Source organism: Zingiber officinale, chromosome 7A (assembly GCF_018446385.1).
Source record: "Zingiber officinale cultivar Zhangliang chromosome 7A, Zo_v1.1, whole genome shotgun sequence".
Classification (NCBI taxonomy): Eukaryota; Viridiplantae; Streptophyta; class Magnoliopsida; order Zingiberales; family Zingiberaceae; genus Zingiber; species Zingiber officinale.
Genome location: NC_055998.1, coordinates 3,560,213 through 3,587,042, shown reverse-complemented (window position 1 = coordinate 3,587,042; position 26,830 = coordinate 3,560,213). Strand labels below are relative to the sequence as shown.

At 39.2% G+C, this 26,830-nt stretch overlaps 2 protein-coding genes across 2 annotated transcripts; both read left to right on the top strand.

Moving 5' to 3' along the window:
• Window positions 1-11,940: 11,940 nt before the first annotated feature.
• On the top strand, window positions 11,941-12,795 carry LOC122000786 (sigma intracellular receptor 2-like). The gene is made up of 2 exons (XM_042555242.1): window positions 11,941-12,352; window positions 12,503-12,795. The coding sequence occupies exons 1-2, from the start codon at window positions 12,029-12,031 to the stop codon at window positions 12,677-12,679; spliced, it is 501 nt and encodes a 166-aa protein (XP_042411176.1). The 5' UTR covers window positions 11,941-12,028; the 3' UTR covers window positions 12,680-12,795.
• A 150-nt stretch (window positions 12,796-12,945) lies between these two features.
• Window positions 12,946-25,664, top strand: LOC122000785 (rhomboid-like protein 11, chloroplastic). The gene is made up of 7 exons (XM_042555241.1): window positions 12,946-13,250; window positions 14,880-15,004; window positions 24,386-24,471; window positions 24,657-24,697; window positions 24,799-24,965; window positions 25,054-25,116; window positions 25,335-25,664. Exons 1-7 carry the CDS (start codon window positions 13,043-13,045, stop codon window positions 25,527-25,529), a joined length of 885 nt encoding a protein of 294 aa, XP_042411175.1. The 5' UTR covers window positions 12,946-13,042; the 3' UTR covers window positions 25,530-25,664.
• The last annotated feature ends 1,166 nt before the right edge of the window (window positions 25,665-26,830 follow it).

Sequence of the window (26,830 nt, the reverse complement as noted above, 5' to 3'; positions counted from 1 at the left end):
TTTATAAATTCAGTATAAAAGAAACGACCTCTAATGGTCCTACTCAATACACTCTAAGTGTACTAGTATAATTATATAGTTAAGATAAACTAATACCTAATTACACTACGACCTTCAAATGGTTTGTTCCTTTCCATCTTGGTCGTGAGCTACTGTTTATAAGGTACTGATAACATGATCCTCTGTGTGTGACACCACACACCATGTTATCTACAATATAAATTAATTGAACAACTATATTTATCACAAATGTAGACATTTGACCAATGTGATTCTTATTTCTAGATAAATGTTTATACCAAAAGCTAGGCTTTTAGTATACACTCTAACAATCTCCCACTTATACTAAAAGACTAAGCTGCCATATCTGCTGCCATACATCTGATTCCCATCCCTTCAACATGCCCATCAAAAGCTCTTGCCTTAAGGACCTTAGCGAAAGGATCTATAGGTCATCACCTGATGCAATCTAGGCGGCAACAACTTCTCCTCGTTTATACGATTCCTCGTATTGGTTGGTACTTGCGCTCTATTGTGTTTACTTGCCTTATAGACTTATGGTTTCTTCGAGTTTGCTACTGCACCAACATTATTACAATAAATTGTAATAATTTTTGGACAAACCAGAAATCATATCTAAGTCTATCTGAGGTTATTGAGTCATTCAGCTTTTATGGCTACCTCAGAGGCTTGCCATATACTAAACTTCTATGGTGGAGTCCAGAAAAACACCTATGCTTATCACTCTTCCATAGTTATGACTTTACCTCCTAAAGTAAACACAAAAACCCCGAGGTTGACTTATTATTGTCCATATCCGATTGGAAGTCAAAATCCATGCAACCCACAAGGACTAAATTAACTGTCTTGTAAGCTAGCATATAATCTCTAGTGCCTCTAAGGTACTACAATATATGCTTTACTGCAGTCCACTGTCCTTGTCCAGGGTTACTTTGATATCTGCTAACTATGCCCTTGGCAAAACAGATTTCTGATCTCGTGCATAGCATACATTAGGCTTCCAACAGCCGTAGCATAAAGAACTGCCTTTAATTCCTTTATCTCCTTTGATGTCTACAGAGACATATCTTTAGATAAAGTTACTCCATCCTAAAAAGGTAAGAAACCTTTCTTGGAGTTTTGTATGCTTAAAACGAGCAAGGTTTTTTCCGATGTATGAAGCTTGGGATAAGTAAAATATTCTTTTCTTGCGATCCCTTATTACTTTGATCTCAAGAATATATACATTCTCCCAAGTCCTTTATATCGAATTGTTTGGACAACCATACCCTTACTTCTGACAACATTTTGATATTGTTTCCAACTACCAAAAATGTTATCTAAGTATAGTACAAGAAATACCACCACGTTTCCATCACATCTTTTGTATACACAAGACTTATCCGGTTACTAAATCCATAGATCTGGATTACTTTGATAAACCGGATGTTCCAAGACCTTGAAGCTTTGCCTCAGTCCATAGACTTGATTGAGCTTACACACAAGATGCTCTTAGCCCTTTGCAATGAACCCTTCTGGTTGCTTTATATGGATGTTTTCTTCAAGACTTCCATTAAGGAATGCTGTCTTGACATCCACTTGCCAAATAGATAAAAGAATCCGGATAGACTTAAGCATGACTACCAGTGAAAAAGTTTCCTTTTTCATCTAGCCTTGCTTTGAAAGTTTCTACCTTCCTGTCTATCCCTCTTTTCCTAATATAGACCTTTTTACACCCAAAGGCTTTTATACCATTTGGTGGTTATATAAGCTTCCAGATTTTATTAGAATACATATATTCTAATTCTGTTATTCATTACTCTTTGCCAAGATATTGCATCTTTATCTTGGAGTGCTTCGTCATATGTCCGGAGATCAGATTCATGTCCTCCAGGGATCGAGTCCAAAAACTCTCCCAAAACATAAATCTTTTTAGGTTGCCTAACAACCCTCCCACTACGATGAGGCACTTTCTGCAATTGTGTATCATTTATGATACGTGTTGCAGTTTCCTTGTGGTATCTCATCTTGTACAGTTAGTACTAGATTAGACATGTCTTTTATTATTTCCTTAAGAACAAATTTTCTTATGGGCATGAGGTTTATTACATAGTTCTTTTCTAAAAATCGATCATTGATGCTAATAATGACCTTCTGATTTTTAAGACTATAAACCTACTTTCATTTCTCTAGGATAACCCACAAACAAGTGAATTCCTGTCCAACTTATCATTGTCTCTCTTCAGCATATGTGCTGGACTACCTGAATCCGAATATGCTTCAAAATAGGCTTACGTTTATTCAGCAATTCTATATGAGTAGAGAGTTATGAATTTGGAAGGTATTATGTTCACTTCCGTTTCCAGAGTATATCCTTAAAATTAATTTGGTAATTTTATAAATAACTCATCATCAATCTACTTATTTCCATAAGAGTCCTATACCTTCCTTTTTCTACACCATTCTGTTGGGATATATCTAGGTGTAGTTAGTTGGGATTGAATCTCTACTTCTGATAAGTGACTCCTAAATTCTCCCAAGAGGTACTTGCCACTACGATCTCACCGTAGTGTCTTGATACTTTTACCTTGACATTTTTTCACATCAGCCTCATACTCTTTGAACTAATCAAAGCACTTAGACTTGTGGCACATCAAGTAAATGTATCCGTATATCAAATAATTGTCTATAAAATAGACGAAATATTTGAAACAGCCTCTTGCTTGGATAGTCATAGGATCACACAAATCAGAATGAACCAATTTCAACATATCTTTGACTCCATACCCCTTAGACTTGAAAGCTTCTTGGTTATTTTTCCTTCCAAGTAAGACTCGCAGGTTGGAAAGATTTCCACTACTAATGAACCCAAAAGTTCATCAGCTACCAATGAATCATACTCAAGTTAATATAACCTAGCCTTAGATGCCAAAGATATAAATGGTTCATTTCCGAAGGTTACTTTCTCTTAAAGTTAGAAGATGTGTTACTAATTTCCATTTGTTGCATCGTGAGAGTTATTGGATTTATAAATTGCCAACCAACGTACCAGAACAGATAACTTCCCTCTTTTTCTTAATAACAACTTTGTTATTAAAAGAGGCAGAATATCAAGTTCTTTGAATAGTTTAGAAACTGAAAACTAGTTCTTTCTAAACTTGGTGCGTAAAGACAATTACTCAAAAATCCATGTTTTATTCTTATCAAAAGATAAACATCTCCCACTGCAACAGCTGCCACTTTTGCAGAAGTGTCCATGTGGACGGTGTTTTTTATTTTCATTTAGTTGTCGGGTTTCCTGGAACCCTGCAATGAATTGCAGACATGACATCTGTATCTACACTCCAGGTTCTGGTAGATAACACCACTAAACATGTTTCAACTAATGAATAAAATACACCTATATTGTTCTTAGTTCTAAGAGGACAGTCTACCTTAATGTCCAAATCCTATTTCCAATCAATTATAATTGGGACCACTAAGTCTATCCTAAAGTATATCAGCTAGGGATTGACCATCATCCTAAGAATCACAAAAATATTTGGTTAAGATCAACTCCTTAAAAATCCCCATGAATTTTGTATGCCACGTTAGTGTGGACGTAAACAAATTCAAAGAGGAAATTTTATCATTTAATTTTATTATCTCGTCAACCTTACTTTATGACGAATAAAATTAATAGTTGGTCTATCTTTAATCAAATATTTGGTCAAGACTTCTAAATTTAAAATAATATTGATTCCTCTAACAATACTATTTAAATTTACCAACACCTCAAACACAGTAAATTTTGCATGCCACGTTAGTGTGGACGTATACAAAATCAACATTTATAAGAGGAGGGTCTTACCCATTAACTATCTTGTCAACGTAACTTTATGACAAATAAAATTATCTCAACCAGTTAATTTTGTATGCCACGTTAGTGTGGACGTATACAAAATCAATCATTTGTAAGAGGAGTTTTAACCCTTTAATTTTATTATCTTGTCAACCTAGTTTTATGACAAATTAATAGTTGGTTTCATTTGGTCACACAAATAATAACAGTGACTCCGATGGGGAGGATACTATTAGATGTGTCTAAATGTATACCATTACTTGACACTAAGTCCATTAATAAGATTATGCCCCTTCCGTTGGGGAAGATCACACGCTCTTAATTAATTTCCTATAGTCATCCAAAAATGGAAGTTTGTTCTAGTGATCTGCAAACTAGCTCATCCGTTATGGAGGAAGGCACTCAGAGCCAACGCGCAAGCTTGTTTGCATCACTTACAAACCAGTAATGGAGACCATGGGATTTACTTAAAAATCCCTCTCCCACTTAGTTATTTATTAATGAGGAATTTTAACTATGCTAGCCTACTAAACTTGTAAACTAATATGCACACACAGCACAATATAAAAGCAATAAATAGAAAATCTAATTTTCAACTATTATGGCTTTTATCTCTAGTTGTCCTCCGTGTGTTGTCATCCCAAGCTGCTGCCATATTTGGCCACCGTCACCGGGTCTAGCTGTCGCATCCATCTTGCTCCTTGTTCCGCTGCGCCTCTGGTCCTTAGAAGGTTTCACGCTTTGCAAGATTCGATCCGCGACATAAATAGAATTTTACAATTTTTGATCCTATATTCCATAAAAGGAATGTACATGTATCTAGATCAAAAATAAAATCCTAATAAAACTAAATACAGCTCCTGCTGTATTTTATAATACAATCATGCACACACATATAAATGCCCTTGACATGTCCAAGGGTCCAATCACACACATAAAACTATAAGCCATAATAGTTGGATCCTGCATCCAAAAAGTTAGCACATACTACTATTATCCTGCCTAAATTATGTATGACATGTGCATAATTAAACTAATACCAAATACACAGAGGCAAAACTTTAGCTCTGATACCAATTGTTGGTTGCTACTCGGAAAGTCTAGAGGTTCCACTGTACAAAAATTTTGTACAAAGGTCTGAACCTTTTCCTAGCTACCATGTGTTCTTTTAAATTAAATTTTGGATCGCCTGCGGAACTTAACACGTTTGATCCAAAACTTAATCTATTTGTTCTTTTAGGTTTTGACTTGGATCTCCTGCGGAACTTAACACGTTCGACCCAAGTCACCTTAAGTTATTAATTCCATTAAATATTAATTTCCATAATCGGTTCCCAGTACTGACGTGGCGAGGCACATGGCCTTCTTGGATATGGGAGCAACCACCACCGACTAGACAAAACCTTTTATAGAAAGCTAATATTTAATTTCCTAAAATAACTTTAGGTTAACCGAAAAGAACAATCAAATCACAAGGAAAAGAAAAACAAAAGAACACTATATCGAAAACAAATTCGAAACACTAGAATCGTATGCCTCTTGTATTTAGTATTATTTCCAAAAATAACTAGTATGATGCGGAAAGAAAAATTACTAGTTATACCTTTTAGAAAGACCTCTTGATCTTCTACCGTATTCCTCTTCTAACCTCGGACGTTGTGTGGGCAACGATCTTCCGAGATGAGAACCACCAAGCACCTTCTTCTTCCTTGCAAGTTTCGGCCATCAAAACTTCTTCTAGGATGAAGAGGTTCGGCCACCACCACCATGCTCCAAGGAATGCTAGAAACAAAGCTTTCTTTCACTCCTTCTTCTTCTTCTTCTCTAAACTTGATCCGGCCACCATATGAGTCTCCACAAGAAGGATGAGGTTCGGCCATCAAAGAGAAGAAAAGAGGAGAGGATGGCCGGCCACACCAAGGAAGAAAAAGAGAGAGGAAAAATAATAGAGTTGTTTTTCATGAAGGCACCTCTACCCTCTCTTTTATAATCCTTGGCCTTGGCAAATAAGGAAATTTAAATAAAAATTTCCTTAATTCTTTTGCCATTGATAAGGAAAATTCATTTAATTAAAAAATATTTTTTTTCTCATCAACAATGTGGCCGACCACTTTAAACCAAGCAAAGGAAATTTAATTCAATCAAGAATTAAAACTTTCCTAATTTGTTTCCGGAAATTTTATAAAAAATTTCTCTAAAAATTTTTCCCTTCATGATGGTCAATAAAAAGGAAATTTTATAAATTAAAATATTTCTTTTAAACATGTGGATTAAAAAGAAAGTTATCTTTAAAAATTAAAATCTCTTCCAATCTACAAATAAGGAAAGATATCTAATCTTTTCTTAATCTTTGTAGAAGCTTTATAAAAGAGATATTTAATTTTTAAACTCTCTTTTAAATCATGAACATGATTAAAAGGAAAGTTTTTACCAAAATTAAAATCAACCTTTTAATCTACAAATAAGGAAAGAGATTTAACTCTTCTCTTAATCTTTTGTAGAATCTTATAAAAGGAAATATTTAAATTTTTAAACTCTCTTTTAAATCATGTTATCCACATAAGAAAAATTTTAAAAATAAAATTCCTTTTTATTTTAATAGGGCCGGCCACCTAAGCTTGAGTTCAAGCTAGGGCCGGCCACATGAATTCACCCATGAACCAAAACATGGCCAGCCCTAGCTTGGTCTCCAAGCTAGCTTGGCCGGCCCCCTATAGGATGGGTAAGAAGGTGGGTATAGGTGGGTATAGTACTCTATAATTAAGAGGCTACGATAGGGACCGAGAGGAGGAATTGATTTTGGTCTCCCGATAAAATTAAGCATCCCGTGCTCGCCCCGAACACACAACTTAATTTTATCAATAATAATTCATTCCACTAGAGAACTATTATTGAACTACCGCACCAATCCCAAATTATATTTTGGACTCCTTCTTATCATGAGTGTGTTAGTCTCCCTGTGTTTAAGATAACAAATGTCCACTAATTAAGTAAGTTACTGACAACTCGCTTAATTAATATCTAGCTCCAAGAGTAGTACCACTCAACTTCATCGTCATGTCGGACTAAGTCCACCTGCAGGGTTTAACATGACAATCCTTTGAGGTCCTCTTGGGGACATTCTCAACCTAGTATCTCTAGGACACAGTTTCCTTCTATAATCAACAACACACACTATAAGTGATATCATTTCCCAACTTATCGGGCTTATTGATTCATCGAACTAAATCTCACTCATTGACAAATTAAAGAAATAAATATCAAATATATATGCTTGTTATTATATTAGGATTAAGAGCACACACTTCCATAATAACTGAGGTCTTTGTTTCTTTATAAAGTCAGTATAAAAGAAACGACCTCTAATGGTCCTACTCAATACACTCTAAGTGTACTAGTGTAATTATATAGTTAAGATAAACTAATACCTAATTACACTACGACCTTCAAATGGTTTGTTCCTTTCCATCTTGGTCGTGAGCTACTGTTTATAATTTATAAGTTACTGATAACATGATCCTCTGTGTGTGACACCACACACCATGTTATCTACAATATAAATTAATTGAACAACTACATTTATCACAAATGTAGACATTTGACCAATGTGATTCTTATTTCTAGATAAATATTTATACCAAAAGCTAGGCTTTTAGTATACACTCTAACAAAAATGTATATGAATTGGAATGAGCCCAATAAGAGTCCTAGAAGTCCATCAATGAGTTTCAATCAAAACCCATTGATGAACCTAGATGACTTAAATTTTTTACAATAAGATGGAAGTGTAGAGTGTGTAGAAGAGAGATATGGTAATAAATTCTGGTCCCAAATCTCTTACACGAAGTTATAAACCCATGTTAATTGATAAAAAGTTTAAAACTTTCTAAACCCTCTAAGCACAATGCTGGATATCTTTTATGATGATAACAGATGACACCCTTGGACTCTAGGGAACTATAGAAACCTATGAGAGTTGGAATGAGTCCTATTAGAGTTCTTTAGGTTCATTAATTAGTTTTGACAAAAATCCATTGATATACCTAGATGACTTGGATTTTTGAATTTTATAATGAGATGGAAGTGTGAAGTGTGTAGAAGGTAGAAATGGTGAGAAATTTTGGTTCCAAGTCTTTACATTAAGTTATAGGCCCGTGTCAATTTGCACAAAGTCTGAAACTTTCTAAACTTCTAAGCAATACTGAGAATCTTTTGCGATGATAATGGAGGGCACCCTTGGACTTCAGAAACTATAAAAATCTATAGGGGTTGGAATGAGTCTAATCATATCTCTCTAAGTCTATCAATGAGTTTTGACTGAAACTCATTGATGGACTTAAAGGACTTTGATTTATGAAATTTTACAATGAGATAAAAATATGAAGTGTGTAGAAGATAAATATGGTGCCCAATCCTTGTCCTAATACATGTAGACAAAGTTATGATCACATGCTAACTAGCAAAAACTACGGTGCTGATTTTCAAAAACCAGCACCATAGTGGTGCTAATCTTTATAAACCAACACTATAGTATGTGATCAGTGTTAGGATCGATGATCGCGGCTAGAGAGGGGGGTGTGAATAGCCGACCCCAAATTCTTTCGTTTCTTCCTACGATTAGGGTTAGTGCAGCGGAAATAACAAATAGAAACGAAAAAAGAGAAGCAAACCTCAACACGAAGATGTAACGAGATTCGGAGATGATACTCCTACTCCTCGGCGTGTCCGTAAGGTGGACGAAGCCTATCAATCCGTCGGTGGATGAGTCCCCGGAAAACCGGCTAATATAAACTCCTTATGGGTGGAGAAATCTCGCCACAAAAACTTACAACAGCAAGAAGGAGTACAAGTACAGAAAGCAAACAAAAACAATAGTAAAACCTTCGCTTGCCTTCTCTTCTCGACAGGGGCGCTGACGAGCAGCAACTTAGCGGAAGCTCGAAGCTCAGGCTTCGAGAGCTACAATAAGCTCAGTATGACCAAAGGAGCGAGAGGAAGGACAGACTTTATATCACGCCCCTTCCTTGCTTACTCCTCAACAGCTAGGGTTTCGAACTTGCAGCGAGAGAGAGAGAGGGAGAAATGTCGAAAAAGAACAACTTGGCGAAGCGGAAGAAACAGCACGAATTCGACCTCAAAAGTGAGATTTTTGCCCTCCTCGTTATTTTTCACAAATGCCTGTCCTTCCTTTTCTCCCTTCGCCTTTTTCCCGTGTTCTTTGTACGTTGTCTTTGTTCTATGCCTTCTGTGTGTGTTCTTTCGATCAGGAGAAAAGGAAGAAAGGGAGAAGAAAGAGAAGAAGCTGCAAGCTAAAAAGAACAATATGAAGGTGCGCCTCTTCACTAAGATTGCATTTTTTTTTTCTTTCAATTTATCGTTGGCTTTTTAACTTCTTAATGTCATTATCTCTTCTTTTTCATTAACATTGTTTGAAAATGTATTTCTTTTAATCATGAACTCTTTTGGATCAAAACTCGGTTCTATGCGTGGAGAACATAAAGCTCATACGGTCATACGACTCTGATATTATGTTTTTGACCTGAGCTTTGACTTGAAACAAGAACATCAATTCCTCACAGGACTTTCTCACTGCCTGGCTTCACTCACCAGGATTTCCAATCTGCCCGGCTTCACTCACCAGGACTTTTCAACTGCCTGGCTTCACTCACCAGGACTTTCCCACTGCCTGGCTTCACTCACCAGGACTTTCACCTACCTGGCTTCACTCACCAGGTCTTTCCGAACTGCCTGGCTTCACTCACCAGAACTTTCCGAACTGCCTGGTTTCACTCACCAGGACTTTCCGAACTGCCTAACATCCCAGTTAGGACTCCCCAGTCAAGTATCCGGTCAACCTTGACCTACTTGACTCTTCTTCATCCAACCTGATCAGACCCTGATCAGTATCTCTCCGCATGGACAACTGTACCTGCATTGTCCATGTCTACATGTCTTTCTGTATTGTCAAACATCGAAACCATGACCAAGGTTTACACTTGGTCAACTAGGTCAACCTTGACCTACTGGAAATTGCACCAACAATCAGAACCAACACTATGGTGCTTGTCTTCAAAAACTAGCTCTACAATTTGTGCTAGTTAGCATTCGACCATAACTTCACTTACATGTATTAGGACAAAGATTGGACACCATATATACCTTTTACACGCTAAACTCTCTCATCTCATAGTAAAGTTTTAAAAAACCAAATATCCTAGATCCATCAATGAGTTTCGGTCAAAATCCATTGATGGATTTAGAGATGTTTGATCAGACTTATTCCAACTCATGTAGGTTTCTGTAGTGCTCAAGAGTCCAAATGTGTCCTCCGTTATCATCGTAAAGGATTTCCAACATTGTTCAAAAGGTTTAGAAAATTTTAGACTTTGTACAAATTGACACGGGCTTATAAACTTTGTGTAGGAGACTCGGGATCAAGATTTCGCACCATATCAATCTTCTATACTCTCCACGTTTCCATCTCATTGTAAAATTTTAGAAATCCAAGTCATATAAGTCTACCAATGGTTTTCAATGAAAACTTATTGATAGACTTAGAAATCTCTGATCAAACTCATTTCAACTCATGTAGGTTTCTATAGTGCCCAAGAGTCCAAATGTGTCTTTCGTTATCATCGTAAAGGATTTTCAGCATTGCTCAAAAAGTTTAAAAAGTTTCATACTTTGTGCAACTTGGCACTGGCCTATAACTCATTTAGGAGACTCAGGATCAAGATTTTTCACCATATTTACCTTCTATATATTTCACACTTTCACTCATTATAAAATTTTAAAAATCCAAGTCATCTAAGTTCATTAATGGCTTCCGATCGAAATCTATTGATGAATCTAAAGAACTATGATCGGGCTCATTTCAACTTCAGTAGATTTATTTGATGAACATAAGTATAAATAAATTCTCTTTTATTATTTTAAAGCTCTTCCAATATTTTATAAAATGGTTTGAAACTTTCATACTGTAATATTGGTCTTCATAAACAAATACCACTATGCTGCTGTAAAGAAAAACAAAAAATGATTCTTTATTATTTTTATATTATTAATCTTATTTTTATTTTTTACTTTTTTATAATTACATATAAAAAAATTGAAGATATTAAAAAATAGGAAAAAATATTTTAAATGTTTTATTAACTTTTCTACATTTTTTAATTTTTTATTAAAGTTTTAAAATTAAAAATAAAATAAATTTAGAAGATTATTTCTTAAAGTTATATATAGAGTGGCCTTTTAGGAATATAATTCGCGGCTGGATCAAAGTTGGTGGTCAAGTTTCCCTTAGATATGAGAAGTTGACTTTGACGAACCTAAATGCTCTGATGTGATTTGGCACCGCACCACCACTGTCAAGTAGGGGTGAGCAGTCAATCCGTCAAACCGACCAATCCACTTATACCGACCCGATTTGAACCAAAAAAAAATAATCCGCCGGATATAAGGTCGGATGTAGGGTCCTAATATTGCATTATCTGATCAAGTAGGGTCGGATAGTTTTTTATCCCAATAACCGAACCAACCCGATCCGGTCACCCCTACTTGTAGCAACTAATGTTGATAAGCTGTTACACGTTGTAGCAACTACTGTCGATAAACTGCTACACGTTGTAATATTTATTTCCGATTAGCTGCTATAACGTGTAATGAGTAATGTCTATTATCATTTTAAAAAAATTTATTTTTTTTTGTTATATTTATATTTATATTTTATATTTTATTGGATATAGGGTCGGATATCCAAATAACTGACAACCTGTCGGATATCTGAAACATAAGAACCGCCAGATATAGGGTCGGATGTAGGTCCCGATTTTGCATTATCTGATATAGTAGGGCCGGATGATTTTTTACCCCAATAATCGAAGTGATTCGATCCGTGATCACCCCTACTGTCAAGTTGAAGTTGCTCGATTTTGCATTTTTTGATTTTTTTAATCAGTTTTGAAATATTTTTTTTAAAAAATATCATAAATGAGTTGACAATCCATATTGCATGCATAAAACAGAGGGATAGTGGCACAGCTAATTTAATAGTTGATTGATTAATATTTTATTTTTCCATGATATTATTTTTTCCTTTCTCTAACAAGAAACGCCGCCTTGAATCTGGATCTTCCCCCCTTTATTTTATCAGAAAGGGGGAAGATACGAAGGGTACACGATTGAGAAATGGGGCTCATATCGGTGCTCATTGACGCCGTGGTGGTGGTCTTCTCCGCTGTGCTGACGGTGACGGCGCCATTGTTCGACGCGCAGACCTGCCTCCCTAAATTGCTCTACCCGGCGCCACTCGTGGAGCTGAAGCGGTGGTACGCCGAGGAGTTCGGCGACTATTTGGTAGCTGAGAAGCCTGGCTTTTTCACCGGACTCGTATGGCTGGAGATCGCCTTCCTCTGGCCCCTCTCCGTCGCCAATGTCTACGGCATCGTCGCTCGCCGCCCATGGGCTACCACCACCTCCCTCATGGCGGGCGTCAACGTCGCCACGACAATGGTATTCGACATCTTAATATATCCCAAACCCTAAAAATTACATCTTTGAGAATGCTATCACTTCTAGCATGGATCCGCACCTCCTATCTCAATTTCTCGATCAAAAATTTGCGGTTCTATGTTGATTAGGAACTCTGTAATCATTTTTCAGGCTGCTATAATGGGAGAGTTGCTAAGTTCTGGGAAAGCATCAGATAAGTTGATTCGATTGTATGCTCCGTTCATGGTTTTTGCCTTCTTCGCAATCATACGAGGGCTGCTTCCTCGACGTATCCCTGCTTCTTCCTCTCATGCCGCTTCAGGAAGGAACAAGAAGAAGAGGGCCTAATTGAAGATAGATGCTTCCTTTTGCTGCTTTTATTGTTCATTGATATCCTGATGTTGACAAATTACCTGTTAGATTTTATGTTGGAACAATCTTCTTTGCAAATGGAATTGGACTTATTCAGGAACAATCGAGTTCTTGAGGTGGGTTTTTGGTTGTATAAAACATCATAAATGTGTTGGTTAAACGTTTTAAAATGTTGAATATTTCACACGCCACGAATCGAGGTAAATCGTTGAGCCCGGGCATTAGGGATTCGATCACGGCCCGCTATTGTAAAGCTTCTGGCCCAAATAAAAACACCATCTGAGCGTCCAGGCGGCCGACGCTCCTAGCTTCGTTCCGTCGCTCCGAATCGGGGAAGAAATGGGCCATCTTCGTGGCCTCGCGCAGTTGCCGGGTCCGCCGGCCGGCGTCGGGCTCATCGTCGCCCCAACTCGCTTCTCGGCGCTCTGCTACTCTCGTCCTCCCTCCGTCGTTTTCCCTGCCCCGTTAGGTCGCCGGTGCTACCCCTCTCGGCCAAAAGTGGTTCTTTTGTCTCGCCGGCGGAGCCTTTTCGCAATTAAAGGATCAGGTTCGTTGTTAGTTCGTCTATCTTCCACTTCTGCAGTTATTGGAGAATCGCTTTGATTTCTTGGTTGGGTCTGCGGTTCCTCGAATAACATTACAAGGTATCTGTAATTCCACGCTTCGCATAACATTACAAGTTTATGTGCTACTTTAAATTCTTACCTTGTGTTCACAAGAATTTCCTAATGTTCTTATTTGAAGCTCAAATTTCTGTTCAATTATATCCTACAACATAAATTCAAAAAAATCAAATAAGAACCATTTTAAATATGAAAATCCTTTAGAACATGATGACTTGTTAGGTACGAAGCTTATCATATTATTGAACAACAACTCACTTTTTCCTTTCCCTCTAAAGTTAAACATCATATACTTCTCAACCCATCTTATAGTCCAATTAAACTCCTCTCTCTCTCTCTCTCTCTCTCTTTTTTTTTTTTTTTTTTTTTTTTTTCATTTCCCCTTTCTTCCTTTTTTTCTCCTTAATTCCTGAATTCTATCTTTCTTTGATTCTTTCCTCTCTATTTCCCCCTTCTCTGTTCACTGGATGTTTATCCAACAACTTACAAATTACTCACTCTATCACACACATTTTCCATTGTGAAGCACACACTTACACACACTCTTGTTTCTTGTGGCAAAAGGTGATTCACTCACCCCTAGCGCCCCTGCCAACCCGTCCCTAAGCCAACACAGTGGAGATAAATCACGGGTGGCTACTAGCCATTAGTGCAAGTGGTCAAGGCATGTGGAGGACACATTGAGTTTCGATCCCAAGACATCATGTGGCAACACCCACCACTGCACCACCCCGAGGAGACACCGAGTTTCGCTCAGACACTCTCTTGTTTCTTGTGACAAAAGGCGATTCGCTCGTCCCCTGCGCCCCCGTCAACCCGTCCTTAGGCCAACACAGAGAAGGTAAATCACGAGTGACTACTAGTGCAAGTGGCCAAGGCATGAGAGAGGACATGCTCGGACGCGCCAAGTTTCGACCCCAAGACCTCATGTGGCAACGCCCCATGCCTCAACCACCGCACCGCACCGAGGGGACAACACTCTCTTGTTTCTTGCTACTAGAGGAGGTGACTTCTCCTCCTTTGATTGCTCACTCTATCATGCACATATTCCATTGCTAAACACACACTTTTTTTTTTTGTTACTAGAACAGGTGGCTTCTCCTGTTTTAATAGCCAGAAGAGAAATCTCCTGTTTGCCATCTTTCTCTGGAAAAATTAGGCCTTTTCGTCAGTTTTTTTTTTTAACTTGGGCTGAAAATGGGTTGTGCCCCTCAATTGTTTTGTGCGTGTGTAAAACTCTTTTCTTCATTCAGGCGCTGCATCTGGTGGTGATTTTGTTATTGAATTTAAGATTCTGAATAGACTGTAATATAGCAAAGGAAACCAGAACGCTTCATTTTGCTTCATAAATCCGGCTTCTTTTTATGATTATGACATGATAAGCTTCATAAATCCGGCTTCTTTTTATGATTATGACATGATAAGCTTCATAAATCCGGCTTCTTTTTATGATTATGACATGATAATACAATACCTGATTGTATTCTCATTACTTGGTTCTCTACTTCTGTTACTGTGGATTGAGTTGATTTATAATTCTTTCTTTCTATTAGATATGACTTCAGAGTTGGAGCTGGCAAAGCCTGATGGGAGTAGAGGACAAAACCGGCCCGCCAGTGGAGTATTCTGGATACTACTGCTTAACCTCGGTATTTATGTGGCAGACCACATACTTCAGGTGACCTTTATTTGTACATTTGTTAGACCAAAATGTTTTTGCATGGTTGTTAATTTCTCATGCCTTGTTGGTGCTATTTGTCTATTTATATTTTTTACACCAATGGTAAAATAAACTACATAGTAAAGGTAAACGTTTGATTTGGTTTAGTTCTTTTTTTTTTTTTGTAAACAAATTTATTATCTTGGTTTGAATGATCAAATAATGATCTTTCACTTCATCTTACTGAGGGGCTAAAATAAACTTGAACTCATTCTATCTAATGAGTAAATCTTGAATTCTATGTCCTAGTTCGGCTAAACTAGGAAAGAAAATATTGTAGATTTGAGAAACTATTTGATATATATATATATATGAGATTTGATATCTTGCACGCCTTATCCACGAGATCAGATCCTCTGTCCCGAGATTCCTTATGTCTCCATGTCTCCTTGTCGATCGGACGAGCTAGATCATATCTCAAGGATGCAGTGCACATCACGAGGTTGTCATGACTGTTAGGATCCTTTGTACTCGGCTAGAGAGGGGGGTATGAATAGCCGCCCCAAATCTTTCGCGTTTCTTCCTACGATTAGGTTAGTCGCAGCGGAAATACAAGAAAGAAACTAAGGAGAAGAAAAACAAACCTCAACGCAAGGATGTAACGAGGTTCGGAGATTAGGGCTCCTACTCCTCGGCGTGTCCGTAAGGTGGACGAGTCCGGTCAATCCGTCGGTGGATGAGTCCCCGGAGAACCGGCTAATACAATATACTCCTTGTGGGTGGAGAAACCTCGCCACAATAACTTGCAACAGCAAGATAGAATACAAGGAATACAAGTAGAAAGATAAGAACAATGTACAAACACTAACTCGCCTTCTCGTCGGGATGAAGTAGCAACTTCACGGACGGATGCAACAAGAAGACCGAAGAAAAACACGGAAGCTCGCGAAGCTTCGGCGGTTGAGCTCGTGGCTTCGAGCACCGAAAAGCGAAGCTTGAGGAGAGAACTTCGAAGGAAGAAGCGATGCGGGGACGGAGCTTTCACCAAGTCCCGTAGCCCTCATTTATACTGCGAGCGAAGAAAACACAGAAGAAATCTGGCCGTTGCGGCTGTGGGCTTACTGAATCGGTCGGGGACCGATCGGACTCTATTCGATCGGTCCCGGACCGATCGGCTTTCTTCGTAAAGCTGCCCACCTCATGCGGGTTACGATCGGTGCGGGACCGATCGGTGGATCGGTCCGACCGATCCCAACCCTGCTTTCTCGACGTCTCGATCGGTCCCAGACCGATCAGGACGTAACTGATCGATGGACCGATCACTCGCTTCGTCGACGGGCCCTGTCGACCAACCGAAACTTAGATATCGATCGGTCACCGCATCGATCGAGCAACAATATCCTCGATCGGTGCGGTGACCGATCCGCCCAAACCAAGTCCCAAGACTTCGAACCAATATCCGGTCAACCTCGACCTATTGGTACCGTCCCTAGCATCCGGTCACTCCTTGACTGCTAGAACTCCCCAATGTCCGCCAATCCTTCGACCTACTTGGACTTTCTCAACACCGGATGTCCGATCATCCCGATCCATGGATTTTCCTGCTTCACTTACTGGACTTTCACCGCTCACCAGATTTCGCCTAACATCCCAGTTAGGACTTTCCTCGGCCACGTACCGGACTCTCACTTCACTCACCGGGACTTTCCCTTTCACCTAGCTTCACTCACTAGGATTTTCACCGCTTCACTCACGTGATTTCCACACCGCCAGCTTCACCACTCAGTCTTTCCCTGCCGCTCCGGGACTTTCTCAACTGGACTTTCCGACCGCTGGCTTCACTCACCAGACTTTCTCCAAACTCCCTGCTTGGACTTTCCCGTGCCAAGTCTCCGTGCTTGGACTTTTCCGCCAAGTCTCCGTATTTGGACTTTTCCGTGCCAAGCTCCTGCTTGACTTTTCCGTTGCAAGTCTCCGTACTTGGACTTTTCAGTCAACCAGTCAACCTTGACCTAGGGTTGCACAATAATCTCCCAACCATCTATTCTTGTCTCACATCAAGAATACAACTCTTCCACGAGTGTCGAACATCAACATGCAACTCAACTAGGTCAATCTTGACCTAAGGTTGCATCGACAATCTTCCCAAGTCAAACATCAAAATACAACTCGAGTCAAGTCAACTCGAGTCGGTCAACCAGGTCAAGTCGACCTTGACTAAGGTTGCACCAACAATCTCCCTTGATGTTTGACAAAACTATAATCAAGTTAGGTTAACCCGATAACCTAACTTAGGTTAACCCGATAACCTAACTTAGGTTTTCCAACCATCTTCCATGTCGATGTTCTTTCCTTGAACATTCTCGGACATTCTCCTTAGGTTAACCCGATAACCTAACTTGGGTTCTCCATAGTTCTTTTGACACACATCAAAAGAATTCCAATGTTCTTCCTTGAACATTCCTTGACATTCTTCCCCAGCTTAGGTTAACCCGATAACCTAACTTGGGTTCTCCAACGAACTTCTCCCTTTTGACACACATCAAAAGTAAAGGAGGATATCAAGGTCAAAGTTTCTTCCTAATGAAAGTCCCATACCTTTCATCGAAACTCTAATTTCCCTGATACTAAACTCAACAATCAACTTAGTGATAATCTCATATCACTAATCCTCAAAAGTTTTAAGGAGTAAAAACTCCCCTAAAAGTCAACTCCCCTTGACAATTAGGTAAAACTCCCCTTAAAGGTCAACTCCCCTTGACCATTGCACCAACAATGTCTTTGAAAGTTCCAAACCTTTAGAAATCCAAAATCACAACTTCCATAACTGAAATTTCGACAAATTGAAATTCGGCAGGTTAACAGACGCCATCGGTCCCGGACCGATCGGAACCTCCGGATCGGTCCCGGACCGATCCGATTTCACCGGATCGCGGTGCTCGAACTCCTGGATCGGTCGCAGACCGATCCAGATACTCGGATCGGTCCGGACCGATCGAGCTTCTGATCGGTCCCGGACGATCCGATCGAAAATCGAATTTCGATTTCCTTCGAAATTCGAAACTCAGAAAATTCCAGAAAATTCAAAATTACGAAACTTTGAGGATACATTCCTCATATCATACACTATCATGGAAAATAATTTTCTATGAAAATAGTTTCCATTTTCAAATCTTGATACAAAATTCGAAAACTTTGAAATAGTTCAAAGTTAAGTCAGTTTTGTATCACAATGTTCAATGATGAGTGCTATCACTAGGAAAGCTTCATCAAGGTTTTTCAAATCAATTTCAAAATGATTTTAAACCTTTTAATTTGGGACCACAATCTTAGGGCTATATGCACATGACTTGTACACAAGCTTTCCCTATGATCCCCCATTTCTTGAATTAGGCTCATCTAGGTACAAGAACTATGTACCTTGATCCTAACTCATGATCCTAATATCTCACACACATCTAAGGTGTATCAAATCACATTCAAGTCAATTTGATGTGAGATATGGGTTTAGGTATCTTAGACTAAGGTCTCATGCATTTTCTAAACACAAATTTGATCTTAATATCAAAATGTGTTTTTCATTCTTAAATCAATTTCATTGATTATTAATGCAAGAGATGATGACATGGCATAAATTAATAACATAAATGAAAACATGTGCCAATGTCATGATGTCATGGCATAAAGTTTGAAACTAAACTAACACATGACATATAGATAACCTAAGCATTATCATGACATTTCAAATGATAATAAAATAAATATGATGTCATGGCATGGCATATGGCAACCAATCATGGCAAGTTAGCACAAATAAAATACCTAAATTCCCTATCTAAGTATCCTTAATCACTTAGCTAACTTAAGTCCTAATCCTAGATTGCCCAAAGTGCTCCAAGAAAATGTCAAAACCCAAATTGGCATTTCTTGATCTCTTGTTTGATTTATACCATTTAAAATTCTACAAGAGTAGCACTTCTAATTTAAGGCCCGGATTGCCTTGATTACCTAAGAGAATATCAAAATCCCAATTTGATATTTCTCTAGGTTTTTCAAAATTGTGTCAACTTAAAGTGAGATTAATATATTCTCACTTTGGCACACTTTACTCTTCCAAGGAGTGAATGATAAAGATTATTCCATTTCATTTTCAAAGGTTCCCAAAAACCTTGAAAATGCTCCTTGAGTGTCAATTTCCTTAAAGTTGGGTTAACTACCCTTCTTATTGGAGTTGACACTCTCTAACCCATCTATGGGGTAGAGAAAATGCTCCTAGGAACCCAATACCTACTTGAGCTCATTGGGTTCACTAAAAATTCACTAGGGATGACTTCCCTAGCAACCCTCCTAATGACCCTCTTAGGCTTTAAAGCCTTGGTCATTTGGGTCTCATCAAGGTCAACTATAGGGGTGACTCCCCTTGTGACCTTGGTAATGGTCTTCCTAGCCCTAGGTCTTGTTCCATAATCAAATGGAACATTATGATATGTGGGCTTGACCATTTGGGGCTTAGGTTTGTGACTCAAACCTTTCTTGTCCTTGGACTTGGGTTTTTGACTCTTAAACCCTAGAGATGGCTTCTCCATGTTTTTAAGAGCCTTTTCTAAATTATCAAGTCTTGACCTCAAGACTTGATTTTCCCTCTCTAATACCTCAAGTTTTAATTTGTCATTTTCTCTTGAGATATTCCTAGGCATGTGTCTAGTTGATTTAGGGTTTCTACCTTGGTTTTCCTTAACCTTAGAAGTGTTAATCCTAGGGTTAGCATTCCTAGTAGTATCCCTATCTAGGTTGACATGTTTAGCACCTAAGCACATGTATTGATTTCTAAGGTTATCATGCTTGTCATTATCGACAAGTGCAATAAAATTCCTAGCATGCATTTTATTAGAATTGCAAAAATGAACCTTAGAGGTTACCTTAGGGTTTGCCCTAGCTCCCCCTATCGATGTGCCCGGTCTCTTGCCCTTGTGAGGTTGCCTCCCCCTCGGACAATGGCTCCTATAGTGTCCCCTTTGCTTGCATTGGAAGCACACGATGTGTTCCTTGCCCTTGCGTTTCGGGACTCCGGCTTCCTTGACCTTTGGCGCCGGTGGAGTCTTTCTTACCCTCTTTGGACACTTACTCTTGTAATGTCCATGTTCCCTACACTCAAAGCACATAATATGTAATTTAATTGAACTTAAATTGCTTGAGTTACCTAGGGTTGAGGGTGGATGCGAGCTCTCTTCTTCATCCCTCCGGAGGTGAAGCTTCTTCTTCTTGCTCCGAACTTGAAGAAGAACTCTCCTCCTCTTCTTCCTTGGATGTTGAGTAGCCCTCGACTCCCAATTCGCTTCTTCCATGATGTGAGCTACTTGACTCACTAGGCTCCTCTTCATGGAGTTTTGTCAAGTTGTTCCACAACTCCTTGGCATTGTTGTACCTATCTATCTTGCACAAAACATTATTAGGTAAAGCAAATTCAATAATTTTTGTTACCTCGTCATTGATTTCGGATTGTCGGATTTGCTCTTTCGTCCACTCCTTCTTCTTGATAGGTTTTCCTTCCTCATCCATCGGAGGGGAAAACCCTTCTTGTACACAAAACCAATTTAACATATTAGTTCTAAGAAAATACATCATCCTTACCTTCCAATATGTGAAGTTGTCGTGAGACTCGTAGAAGGGTTGAATGGTGATGTCTTCTCCATAGAGATCCATCTCTAGCCCGTGCTCCCCCGGGTGTTGATCCGTCGAAGAGCGGCCTCGCTCTGATACCACTTGTTAGGATCCTTTGTACTCGGCTAGAGAGGGGGGTGTGAATAGCCGCCCCAAATCTTTCGCGTTTCTTCCTACGATTAGGTTAGTCGCAGCGGAAATACAAGAAAGAAACTAAGGAGAAGAAAAACAAACCTCAACGCAAGGATGTAACGAGGTTCGGAGATTAGGGCTCCTACTCCTCGGCGTGTCCGTAAGGTGGACGAGTCCGGTCAATCCGTCGGTGGATGAGTCCCCGGAGAACCGGCTAATACAATATACTCCTTGTGGGTGGAGAAACCTCGCCACAATAACTTGCAACAGCAAGATAGAATACAAGGAATACAAGTAGAAAGATAAGAACAATGTACAAACACTAACTCGCCTTCTCGTCGACTGGGGTCCCGGATGAAGTAGCAACTTCACGGACAGATGCAACAGCAAGCCAGTCGAAGAAAAACACTGTCGGGGAAGCTCACGCGAAGCTTCAGCAGCGGTTGAGCTCAGCAAAGCTCGGAGCACCAGAAGAAGCAGAAGCTTCAGGCAGGAGAGAACTTCCAGAAGGAAGAAGCAGTAGCAGGACGGAGAGTTTTCACCGAAGTCCTGTAGCCCTCATTTATACCTGCGAAGAAAGCGAAGAAAAACACAGAAGAAATCTAGCCGTTGCGACGCAACGGCTAGTACTGAATCGGTCGGGGACCGATCAGACTATTTCGATCGGTCCCCGGACCGATCAGCTTCTTCACGTAAAGCGCCCACCTTCTGCGGGTTCGACGGCCTGCGGACCGATCAAAGATACCTGGATCGGTCCACGCATCGATCCCAACCTTGCTTTCTCGATGCGATCGGTCCCCGATCAGATACCGATCGGCCCGTGGACCGATCACCGCCTTTGCCTCGTTGCTGGCGACGGTCACGTCGATCAAGAATCAACAGAGAGCTTGACCGATATCGATCGGTCACCGACCGATCGAGCAACAGATCACCGATCGGTCCGGTGGACCGATCCGGAGCTTGGTTTGGCCCAAACCAAGTCCCAAGACTTCGAAACCAATATCCGGTCACCTTGACCTATTGGTACTTCATCCCTAGCATCCGGTCACTCCCTCGACCTAACTGACCTCCCAAGTGTCCGGTCAATCCTTTGACCTACTTGGACTTCCTCAACACCGGATGTCCGATCATCCCGATCCATCTGGATTTTCCTGCAGCTTCACTTACTGGACTTTCACCGGCTTCACTCACCAGTGATTTCACACCGCCCAACATCCCGGTTAGGACTTTCCCACCGCCGCTTCACTTACGGGACTTTCACCGCTTCACTCACTGGACTTTCCCTTTCACCTAGCTCACCACTAGGATTTTCACCGCTCACTCACTGTGATTTCCACACCGCCTAGCTTCACCACTCAGTCTTTCCCCGCCTGCTTCACTCACCGGGACTTTCTCCAACCGCCTGGCTTCACTCACGGGACTTCCGACCGCCGCTTCACTCACGGGACTTTCTCCGTGCAAACTCCTGTTTGGACTTTCCCGCTAAGTCTCCGTACTTGGACTTTTCCAGTGCCAAGTCTCCATATTTGGACTTTTCGCGTGCCAAGCTCCCTGCTTGGACTTTTTCGTTTGCCAAGTCTCCATACTTGGACTTTTCAGGTCAACCAGGTCAACCTTGACCTAGGGTTGCACCAATAATCTCCCAACCATCTATTCTTGTCTCACATCAAGAATACAACTCTTCCACGAGTGTCAAACATCAACATGCAACTCAACTAGGTCAATCTTGACCTAAGGTTGCATCAACAATCTTCCCAAGTCAAACATCAAAATACAACTCGAGTCAAGTCAACTCGAGTCGGGTCAACCAGGTCAACCTTGACCTAAGGTTGCACCAACAATGACCGCCCGACAGAGCCGGACCTGAGCATAGTCTCGAGAGACATTTGTCTCAAGGCCCATTATCATAGGAGGCCCCAAAAAATATGGTCTATTATATATACATATATTTTATCTTGAGCTTTTGTATTAAGTGGCTTAGGAAAAAAGTATTCAGCCCTTCTATATATTTTCTTAGTCATCCCACATATGTAATATTCTGTTTATGTAATTAACAAATTAAAATATGATTTTTTTTTCAGCTAGTCTTAAATTAAACATTTCAACTTTCAACCATCTCGTCTCTCGCCTCTCGGACTCCGAACATTGCAAATTTACAATAAGTGAATGTGATTATATTTTGCAAATTATGGATGATCGTCGGACTCGGACAGCGAAGGACAGAACTCAAAAGGCTATAATAATTTGCAATCAATTAGTATTTTGCTTTGTATTTTATAGGTATTAATGAAGAAGACTTTTGATTAAGAAAAATAATTCACAATGTGAGAGAGCCCAATTTTGAAACTTTGACTCAGGCCTACGAAAACTCAAGTACGGCCCTGCCGTCCGATAGACAAGGAGACACAGGGACATGGAAATCTCGGGACAGAGAATCTGATTTCCTTATCCACATCTTATCCCTGCACACCCAAAAAAAATTATGATTTAAAATTTCTTTTTTACTTAATACTATAACCCAACCCCTAAACCTTAAAAGCAAAATCTTATTGGCACAACTAGGAACTTAAAAAAATATGGAAAAAAATTTGATTGAGATGCCTTGGATCATCCGAGGTGCCTCGAACCTGTGAGGGGTGCCCACGCAGGTGTGCAAGCTAAAATTACTATATATATATATATATATATATATATAGAGAGAGAGAGAGAGAGAGAGAGAGAGAGAGAGAGTCATGATTTGATTCATCATCAATATATTTAGAATTGATTAAAACTTGAAAGACTTTTGTGAATTTTATTTTCAGGTATTTAGTCTGTTCTCTTGAAACTGAGAAACTCTGATGCACTTTTGCACTAGTGTCTGTATTTTCTGATTTTGTCAAAATTGTGGTGGTAATCCTTCTTTGTTTCTAATATATACCCAAATAATTGCAATGTATGATCTATAAATGTAGGCTTAGGTTGTCTGCTTATATGTTGTTTCGTCAATGTATCATATACTACATTTAATTTGCAAAACTATATGGATGAAGGTATGATAGACAGGATAAAGAATGAGTGATTGGAACTAAAAGAAGTTTTTGGAGTCTTATTTGATCTTGAGTGACCCTTAGGATAAAATAAATTATACAGTCATACTAGCTACAATATTTTATGGGAGTTAGAAAACAACTCGTACAAAAAAAGTAATATAATGGAGATCAAAATGCTAAGATGGATATGTGAAGTTACTTGATAGATGTAAAATATATTATTATGTAGGAACAATTAGATGTAACACCAATAGATGATAAAAGGAAAAAAAAAATTGGGATAGTATGACACATTCAAAGGCAACCAATAAATTATATGGAGCAACTGGCCTAGCTGGGAGCCTGGGACAAACATGGCTTTGGTGGTGAGGATGATGGTGATGGATATGTATTATTTGATGGTTGTAAACTCATATAATTGTGTTATGAAGGATATTTGGCTCTCTATGTGAAATGTGAAAGGGTTTCTTTACGTTCTTGGGTAACATTAGATGTCTCCAATTCCTAAAGCCTCTCCTGATCCACGGAACTGACAGGTGCTTAGTAAAATTTTTAATATATTCTCCTTTTACAGATTCGGGAGATCAAAATCCTGTATCTGTATCATGGCTTGCCAGCGTGGTTCCAGTTTGTGACAGCAACATTTTGCCATGCTAGCTGGTTAGCCCTTCTAAACTTCATAGCCATAGTGATTTGTTTTTCTCCCTGTATTTGAAACCTGCAAAGCTGCAAGGTAATTAATGGGTTTCAGGGTTTGGACTGATGAAATGGCTCTATTTTTCTTTCATGATTAGTAACGTCAAAATAAATGTTTCACTGTAGGATTTACTTTTCACACTTTACAGGAACCACCTCTCTAGCAACCTATTTTTCTTGTATATATTTGGTAAGATTATGTAATTTTCTCTTGAAGGGTTACAATTTTCTTTTTCCGTGTTGAGTTTCTTTATATTCACAACTTTGTATTTACCTTGTCCTTATTATCAGGAAAACTAGTAGAGGAGGAAGAAGGGAATTTTGCATTGTGGATATCATACATTCTTACTGGTGCCGGAGCTAACCTTGTTTCATGGTTACTTCTCCCAAGATCTGCAGTATCTTTAGGAGCTTCTGGTGCAGTCTTTGGACTATTTGCAATAAGCGTCCTAGTTAAGGTAATTCGTTACTGATTTTTACTCACTGAAAGCATCTCTCTGATCATTGTTATCCATATTCCATAAAATGCAAACACGATTATTGCAGATGTCATGGGATTGGAGGAAAATCATTGAAGTTCTTATCCTTGGTCAGTTTGTAATTGATAAGGTACGTGGAGATTCTTGAAAAAAGTTAATGAAAATCGAAGGTTATCATGCATTTGTTGGGAGATTTACTTTGGCCAAGTATTATTCCGTCACTGTTCTGCTATGACCTGAAAACAACCTCCATGCTTTATGTATTGCTTACGAGGGCAACTAACTCTTTGATTAATCAAATGAGCAATTTTTGCTTCGAATGAGTTGTTTCGTGGCAATGCCGTGTAGGTCATGGAAGCTGCACAGGCTTCGACAAACCTGACAGGGACATTTGGGAGAGGCTCTTTCATGGCAGTCAATCACATTGCCCATCTCTCTGGTGCTCTCATTGGGGCTGCTTTGGTTTTGCTTGTGAGTCGCATTCCTTCTCAACCCTATCAGAAAGACATCGAGTCTGTTAGACATGAGAACAAACGACCTTGAGGCATCTCCTGTAAAAACATTTGGAAGTTGACTGTAGTGTAGGTTTTATAGATACGTATGAATTGATGTTTGGAAATTGGAATAGGCATCTCTTACTCTAACCGGCCCCCTCATCCTATCGGGTCAAATCTTTAACTTTTTACTGCCTCTGCAATTCTTTATAGATTAAATGGAAATGGAAATGGTAATAAATGATAAATTGGAAAAGAATTTAGGTGGTGTTTGGTTTAGGGGTTTAGGAATAAGGGAATGAATTTATTTTTAAATTTTGTGTTTGGTTGATGGAAATGAAATTAAAATTTCAGAATAAAATCTATAAATTTGGGTATTGATGAAATTCATCTCCTTCTTTAAGTTTTGATGGAAATGAGAATAAGAATTAAATTTTAAACTTCTTTCGTTTTTCTTTAAGTTTTTCTTTTTTTCCTTATTTTTTTACGTCTTTTCTTTCTTTTTTTTTATTTCTTAAAACATTTTTTTTTCATTTTTCTCTTACCTGATGATAGTTTTTGATAAAAAATTTCGTTAACCCTAAATAAAAAAATCTTACTTTTTCGAAGTTTTTCGATTCCAGATTACATACTCCTTTTATTGATCTGTCGGATATAGATTATTATTCGGGAATCACCGATTACTTAAATCAAATAGGATTTTCGTTGATAATCTTAGATGAATAATCGTACTGTTTTTTTTATCCTCATCCTCTCTCATCGTTCTTTCTCTCCCATCACTCTCTTCCCTCATTTTTTCTCATCATACTTTTTTTCTCATCATATTTTCTCTCTCATCAATCTCTCCCATCACACACTTTTTCTCCTTATTTTCTCTCATCATACTTTATCTTTCTTCATTCTCTCCATCACATTTTCTCCGTCCTCATCTCTCACCATGTTTTCTCTCCCATCCGGTCCCCTCGGGACGGTCTAGTAGCTAACTCATGAGGTATTGCTACCATGAGGTCTGGGGTTCTAACTCGATAAAGCCGAGGTGAATACCTTCCTTATGTGCTAGTCACTATTCCAAAGACTAGTAGCCGTTCATAATTTACCTCCCCCGTGTCGGCCCTGGGATGGGTTAGCGGGGGCGCTAGGGGTGAGTGTATTTATATTTTGTCATCATGTTTACTCTCTCATCCCAGCTTTAGTGCATGAGGTGTTGCCACCATGAGGTTTGGGGTTCGAATATCGGCATAACCAAGGTAAATGTCTCCCTTATGTGCAGTGACGTAGCTAGGATTTCCATTCAGGAGGGGCAAAGTGATGGAGTCGGCGAATGATGACGGTGATGCTGGCAGTAAATAA

Bases quoted from the DNA above. Each gene is read 5' to 3' on its own strand.
- LOC122000785 (XM_042555241.1), top strand. From the start codon at position 13,043: ATGGGCCATCTTCGTGGCCTCGCGCAGTTGCCGGGTCCGCCGGCCGGC. The intron at 24,966-25,053 runs GTAATTCGTTAC...CGATTATTGCAG, and splicing joins CAATAAGCGTCCTAGTTAAG to ATGTCATGGGATTGGAGGAA. The intron at 25,117-25,334 runs GTACGTGGAGAT...AATGCCGTGTAG, and splicing joins GTCAGTTTGTAATTGATAAG to GTCATGGAAGCTGCACAGGC.
- LOC122000786 (XM_042555242.1), top strand. From the start codon at position 12,029: ATGGGGCTCATATCGGTGCTCATTGACGCCGTGGTGGTGGTCTTCTCC. The intron at 12,353-12,502 runs GTATTCGACATC...ATCATTTTTCAG, and splicing joins TCAACGTCGCCACGACAATG to GCTGCTATAATGGGAGAGTT.